Source organism: Cebus imitator, unplaced genomic scaffold (genome assembly GCF_001604975.1).
Source record: "Cebus imitator isolate Cc_AM_T3 unplaced genomic scaffold, Cebus_imitator-1.0 Scaffold51, whole genome shotgun sequence".
NCBI classification, from domain to species: Eukaryota; Metazoa; Chordata; class Mammalia; order Primates; family Cebidae; genus Cebus; species Cebus imitator.
The window spans coordinates 5,549,716-5,557,574 of NW_016107366.1; the positions used below are offsets into that span (position 1 = coordinate 5,549,716).

A 7,859-nucleotide genomic window follows, 5' to 3' on the forward strand; every position below is an offset into this window, starting at 1 on the left:
TAGTAGAGACGGGGTTTCACCATGTTGACCAGGATGGTCTCGATCTCTTGACCTCGTGATCCACCCGCCTCGGCCTCCCAAAGTGCTGGGATTACAGGCTTGAGCCACCGCGCCCGGCCTTAGAGATCAATTCTTATGTGTAAAAGATTTTCAGTACCTCAAAAGTGGCCTAGGCTCTAAATTGCCCATTATCAACAGCATACAAGTGCTTCAGAACACACAATTCTCCAAACTGTCCTAAGTATGAGCTTCCAAATACTGAAAAACAGTCTTCCTATTCTGGTCAAGTACTATCAATATAGTGAATAAAACTGAAGCTGATCTATTTTGTCTCCTATGAGAATACAGGAGACTTTCTATTTTAAATACAGCATTTTTTATCAACATAGGAGACATATCTCAGGAGCTTGTCGGTTATAACTGATGCAGGTTTGATATGATTCAAGTAAGAGAAGTAACAAATTACTCAATGATAATAACAGCTACCAATCGTTGAACACTTAAGAGTATGTCCAACACTGTTGAAAGCACTTGACATGTATTATCTCATTTAGTTTTTATGAAACTCTATGAAACAGGTATTATTATCACTCTCATTTTACATATTGTTTAGAAATTAGGTATAAAATGTAGATCACATATCTTTTAATAATATAACCAAACAAATGGACAAATGATGCACTTGTGATACAGCAATTATATAGAGGTCCTAGTCTAGAAGGCCAAAGATATAGACCTGTTTTAGTTAACTAGATACAACCTCACTGATCTTCAATCTTCCCATTGATCATTACCTACCAGACCAGTTATAAGAATCAAACAAAACAATGGATATGAAAACAAGCAAGAAGAGCAAAGGCCTTGAAGTCAAGGAATTTGGAATCCAGACTCTGCTCTGACCTCTACTACATGAGACCTTGTGTAAATACAACCCACTGCTTCTTTGAGCCGCATCCACTCTTTAGACAAGCACAGTGTACCTACTTATGTGCCAGATATTCTGCTAGGGTTAGGGATACAGAGTGAACATGATAGACTGGTTCTCCTCTCCTCACAGAACTCATAGCCCAGAGAGGGTTAGAGACAAATAAAAAGGCAGCTATAATAGAGTAGGCTAAGTGTTCAGAGAGGGGAGTATACAGGAAAGGCACCTAATATAGACTCCAGAGTCAAGGGATATTTCCCAAAAGAAAATTACCTCCAAGCTAAGATTAAAAGGATAAGAAGGAATTAGTCGGGAAAGGAAATAAAGAGTTTCAGGCAAAATGAACAAGGTTCAAAGACCTGGGCACAGGGCAAGTGTTAACAGGAGATTCTAGAGGAGTAAAGAGGATTTTTATAAAACATATTGAGAGATCTTTTCGTATAACTTCTTACAACTGCATGTACATCTAAAATTATCTTAATAAAAATTTTAATCAAAGAAAGCATATATGAGAGCACCTTACATATGAAGAGATAAACTTCAACTATTTCTGTTACTATTAATACTAATAATTGACTGTGTTAGGTATATTACTATAGAGAGCAAAGTTAGGGGTGTTTTTATAATGGAAATAGAACTAATAAGGACAGCTAATGACCATATTTCCATAGTTGGCCAAAATTTGGAGAAGCATGATTCGGTACCTTTCACATCTGGTCGATACTGTAGTCCATCATCTTTCTTTCCCAACAAACTAGTGTCATCTGTATCTATAAGAGAAAACGGTTTTCAAATTAAGATATACACAATGGTTAAGTCATATCATGATACTCCCAATAATTCCAAATTATTCCAAGTTCTTCTTAACCTCTGTCCACTTACCCTGTTCACATTGTCTACCATTCTCTAAATGCCTCAAGGCATCCTAGGTGTAAGTGCTCTTTGCATGATGAATAGTCAATTTCATCTATACTTCAGTTCCAATGTCACCTCCTTTAAAAACTCTTTCCTATGCAAACTAAAACAACACATGCTCTGAGAATAAAGGGTTAACCCTTTCTTTCTCTAAAGGACAACTGCCTCAAGATTTACCTTCTCCTGCCACTGTTTCCCTAGAAACATCAGATTAAGATAAATGGGGAATCTCAGCTGTGTTATGAAACACTTACTATAAAAAATGACCCCTGATTTGAGAACTGCACCTGGACTGAGAAGACTATAAATGAGCCATAACCACGTGTATAGAAGCACAAGCTTCCCAATACTAGTTGGGGAGGCAAAGAAAAGACATAATTAGGTTTGTGGATGAAAAATTACAGAGGAGACTAAGACAAAACTTAAGGACCAATCAATCCAAAAGATGCATTTTAATTAAACTCTCAAGCTTGACTGATATGGTTTGGGTCTGTGTCCCCACCCAAATCTCATGTCTAATTATAATCCCCAATGTTGGAAGAGGGGCCTTGTGGAAGGTGACTAGATCGTGGGGGCAGATTTCCCTCTTGCTGTTCTCATAATAGTGAATGAGCTCTCATAAAATCTGGTAGTTTAGATCAGAGGTACTACAATCAACTGTGTAGTGTGTCACAAATAATTTGTTACCAATATAAAGTACCAAATTTTGGCTTACAACCTTTTCCCCTTAGTTCAGATAAAAGCATAATATCCCTTTAATAAGTCTAAAAAGGGAAGAAGTGGGGAACTAGTAAGCAAGAAAGATGTACGATTCTACTCCATGAGAATGCACAAGGCCCACATATGTAACTGAGGAAATGATCCGTCTTCCCAGCTCATCTGAGTATTATTGAGGAAAGAAGATTGAGAACCTCTGGCTTTAGAGACTGAATATTTCTAATAGGGGTGGAAAACAAAAACTCCCTTCTTATATGGTATCATGGTTTCTAGGCTAAAACATAAAGCAAGAAGGACAAAAAGAATTTTAAGCTAAAACCAATAATTTTTCTTTACATTCTCTAACTTCATACCAAAATCTGTAATCGTACATAATATGTACAGGGAAAAATGACACAGATAATTGGAAAACAAAGTAAACTATTATGTTCTATAAAAAGAGGTTTAACAAATTATGGCAATAACATAGTTTTACTGTAATTAAAATAAGTTATCTAACTCTTAAACAGCTATTATCATTCCAAATTTGAGATGACCTTAGAACTATAAATAATACTCATAATTTCATGTTAGGATCAGCTAGCAACCAAGAACTAAATAAAAACCAAGAAGCACAGTCTGTGTCTTGAGAAGAAGAAAATAAATTTTTAAAAAGTCGAAATTAGTCATAAAAATAAATTCTGAAATATGAAGTAATAAAAGAAAATAAAGCTTCAAGGATTTCTCATTTTACAAATTTGAAATACTACCAAATGTACAAATACGATTATATGCATACAATAATAAAGACGGGTCTCTGAATAAATAAAATGGATTTTACCTGTGCAATGGCCAAGATGCCTTATATCAATTTGCTCTTGCTTTATACAAGATGCTTCTCGAACAAAACAGGGATTATTATAGGAACTCCCATCAGAAGCACACACAGGATTAAAACTGTATCCACTGCAATCTATATTACATACACACCTGTTGGAAAAGACAAAAATTACCTACATTTTATAACAAAAATATTTCACAATGCTGCAACAGTAAAAACGACCAATTCTTTCTTCTGTTTTCTGTAACAAGTCAATATATTGTTTTAAGTCACTGGTGAAAGCTTAAGCAAAGTAAATACCTTAAAAAATGTATTTTAGGTGAGGATTTAGAGATAATTGCATCAAGATACTATGAAGCCAGTGGTTTCTCTAGAATTTTCAAATCTAGATAAAGTAATCAGGAGATGTCAAATATCAATGACATTAATTAAAAAGCAAAATGGCATAGGGGAAAGAACACAGAATTATGAGTCAATAGTCATGAATCTAAATTCTACCCCTACTTACTATCAGATTTGTGTTCAAATTCTCCCTCTAAGTCTTAGTTTACTGATCAGTAAAACAGAGGTAATAATAATGGCCAGGCATGGTGGCTCATGCCTGTAACCCCAACAGTTCAGGAGGCCAAGGCAGGAGAATCACTTGAGCTCAGGAGTTCAAGACCAGCCTAGGCAACAAAGCAAGACCACATCTCTACAAAAAAAATTTAAAAACCTAGCCAGGCATGGTGGTGTGCATCTGTGGTCTCCACTACATGGAAGGTTGAGGCAGGAGGATCGCTTAAGCCTAGGAGGTTGAGGCTGCAGTGAGCCATAATTGCACCACTGTACTTCAGCCTTGGGGACAGAGTGAGACCCTGTTTCAATAAATAAATAACCTACCTTACCAAATAACTGGGAAGGTTAAAAACTATAATAGATATGAAATACGTAAAACAGAAACCCTCAAAAGTGTTTTCTAGGTACATATCTACCTACATAACTGAGTGTCCACTGAACACTGAGTGTGATACTACAGAGAAGGCCAAAGAAGTCCAAAGGAAGGTCACATCCCTCAAGAATGGTAAAATCTAGTTGGGAATAGGGAAACAAAAATAAAAATATAGAGACTTTCCTATGTATGGCAACACAGAGGACTAGAAGCCTTTACTAACCTTCCTGATAAAAACAACAAAAAAATACTGGACAAACATTTTAAAACGTTCTCTTAAATACATTCATAAGTTGGTAAGAAGCCCAGGAATATTCAGGACAGAAGTTATAGGAACACATGAACAGAGAAAGGTCAACTCAGCTCTCTAAAGCTGATTTTCACTTTGAAGGCATTTGCCAAACTGGGTAAATGTAATTACCATTTTTTTGGCTTTTCAGGCCGCATGTGGTTTGGCTGTGTCGTTACCCAAATTTCATCTTGAATTGTAGCTCCCACAATTTCCATGTGTCATGGGAGGAACTTGGTGGGGGGTGACTGAATTATGGGGGCAGGTCTTTCCTGTGCTGTTCTCATGATAGTGAATGAGTCTCATGAGATCTGATAATTTTAAAAATGGGATTTTCTCTGCATAAGCTCTCATTTTGCCTGCTGCCATCCACGTAAGACACGACTTGCTCCTCCTTGCCTTCCGCCATGATTGTGAGGCCTCCCCAGCCACGTGGAACTGTGACTCCAATTAAACCTCTTTCTTTTGTCCAGTCTCAAGTATATCTTTATCAGCAGTATAAAAACAGACTAATACAAGGCTCTGGGAACAGGAGACAAAGAACACTGACTCACCTAAGGTAGGGAGTCTGGAGACCCTAGAAAAGTTGGATCTTTAAAATGTACATTTTAAAGATCTGGAAATTAAAATACATGATGATAATGACAGCACATAAGTCTGGAGGAATTGGAATTCAAATGTTTAAGGCAAATGGTGACATTAAGGAAAATTAGATTGTGATAAGCTCCAAAAGAAGACAAGAAAGGAGAAAGAAAAAGGAAGTCAAAAGTATAAAATAACAAAAAAATTAAAATACATATATCCCTCAGTATGAAGGTAAACTGGAAATGAGCTGTCATATTCCAAAGGGACTATTTAAATAATTAAAAAGAAAGGTTGCACTGAGGCCAGGTTCACACCTGTAATCCCAGCATTTTGGGAGGCCAAGGCAGGTGGATCACAAGGTGACAAGTTCGAAACTAGTCTAGCCAAGATGGTGAAACCCCTTCTCTACAAAAAATACAAAAATTAGCTAGGCACAGTGGCAGGCGCCTATAATCCCAGCTACTCAGGAGGCTAAGGCAGGAGAATTGCTTGAACCTGGGAGGCAGAGGTTGCAGTGAGCCAAGATCTCACACCCTGGGGAACAGAGCCAGAATCCATCTCGAAAAGGGAAAAAAAAAAAAAAAAAAAAAAAAGTTGTACTGAGCCATAGCTTTGAAAAACAAAAATCATCTCCCCTGAGAACTCAAAGTCACAAGCCAGCCCTCACATAGATAATTACAACTTAAAATACTACTTGGTTGTTTTGAAAAATCTCAAACCCAGAATTAATTCTAAGGGGTCAAGGACTGGAAGAGGCTCTAGGCCAAGCTTGTCCAACCCATAGCCCAGGGTGGCTTTGATTGCAACCCAGCACAAATCCATAAACTTTCTTAAAACATTATGAGGTTTTCTTGTGGGTTTTTTTTTTCTTTTAGCTCATCTGCTATCATTAGTTTATTTCATGTGTGGCCCAAGACAATTATTCTTCTTCCGATGTGGCCCAGGGAAGCCAAAAGATTGGACACCTCTCCTGTAGGCAAATGACAGAAGCAAATGCAATCTTCTCTGAAGAAACTAAAGTTTTATCCTAGAACTCAATGATTTTCCACAGATACAGTTCTGAGAAAAATAAGCAGCTCAGCCCACAGAGACACATTCAGTCACATACCCACAACAGAAAGATAAAACAACATAATGAGGAGAACAATTCAATTTTTAAAAGAACCAAACAGAACTTCCAGAAATAAACAATGTATTACTAGATATAAGAAACGCAACAGGCAGGTTTAACAGCAGATTTGAGAAACCAAAGGAGAGCTAGAGAATTGGAAGACAGGTCACAGGAAAGTAACCAGACCACAGCAGAGAGTCAAAGACATGGTACATACTTTAAAAAGAGACGTGGAAGAATCAGAAGACAGTCAAAGACGTGGTGCATATTTTATAAAGAGACATGGAGGAGTCAGAAGATCTAACAAAAATCTCATTAGCATTCCAGGAGTTAAGAAAATGAGGCAGGAAAATATTCTCAGCAACTTCTCTTCAAACTTTCTAAAACTAAAAAAGATACTTATCTAAATATCCAAGAAGCCCAATGAATCCCAAACAGGATTACTAAAAATGGATCCACATACTGAAATATCATTGTGGAATTTTATAACAAGAGAAAGAATATTTTAAAAGCAGCCAGGAAGAATAGAAAGATTACCTTCAGAGAGTAAGAATAAGAAGGAAAACTGACGTTTCAAAAGCAAGACTGAAGTCAAATTGTTTATAACTAAAAGTAAAATAGTACCTGCTATGTGCTAAGGCAGAACAGAATTCTATTTAAGACAAATCTTTTGAGAATAAGGGTAAAATAAAAGTAACTTGGAAGGAGTAAACACTTATAAAATTTGACACCTGCTGACTGTCAGTAAAAGAAATTCTAAAGGCAGTAGAAAAATGATCCTTTAAGGAAAGTCTGAGACGCAAACACAAATGAAGAACAAAGGTCTAAATACATGGGTAATGTTAACAAAACACCAGTCATGTAAGAACAACAGTGCTCTGTGTGGTTAAATTTTTTTAAGCTGGAAATTAAAATACATGATGATAATGATAGCACACAAGTTAAGAGGAATTGAAATTCAAGTATTTAAGGGGAACAGTGACATGAAGAAGATTTAGATTGTGATAAGCTCCAAAAGAAGGCAAGAAAGGAGAAAGAAAAAGGAAAAGCAAGACAAAAGTACAAAATCAGAAAAAAAATAAAATAGCTCAGTATTTATGTTTAAGTAGACTAAATTTTCCAGTTAAATTACAAAGGTAGTTAGGCTAGATAAAAATGCAAAAGCCAGCTATATGTTGCTTGTAAGATACATGTTAAAATGATGATACCAAAAGTTGAAAATCATAGGAGAGTGAAGGAGACATATCACCCTTGGTATAGAAGAAACCTGGTATTGTTATACTTAATATCAGATATAAAAGACTTTAGGGCAAAAAGGATTATAGGAAATAAAGAAAGTCCCTTCATAATAATAAAAATATTTCACTCAGCAGGATAATATAATAATTCTAAACATTTTAAGATAGTCTTAAAATCTATAAAGTGAAAATTGATAAAACCACAATAAGAAATTGCCAAATCTTAGCTGGGCATGGTGGTGCGTGCCTGTAATCCCAGCTACTCAGGAGGCTGAGGCAGGAGAATTGCCTGAACCCAGGAGGCGGAGGTTGCGGTGAGCCGAGATCG

General features: G+C 36.4%; 1 protein-coding gene across 1 annotated transcript in view; it reads right to left on the minus strand.

Moving 5' to 3' along the window:
- Positions 1 to 7,859, minus strand: part of LOC108303860 (tomoregulin-1) — a 111,001-nt gene that overhangs the window by 26,587 nt on the left and 76,555 nt on the right. Inside the window, exons 6-7 of the mRNA XM_017527791.2 lie at positions 3,378 to 3,526; positions 1,630 to 1,695 (exon numbers count right to left, since the gene is read on the minus strand). Of these exons, the coding sequence (XP_017383280.1) occupies positions 1,630 to 1,695; positions 3,378 to 3,526 (215 nt within the window). The remainder of the gene's footprint in view (positions 1 to 1,629; positions 1,696 to 3,377; positions 3,527 to 7,859) is intronic.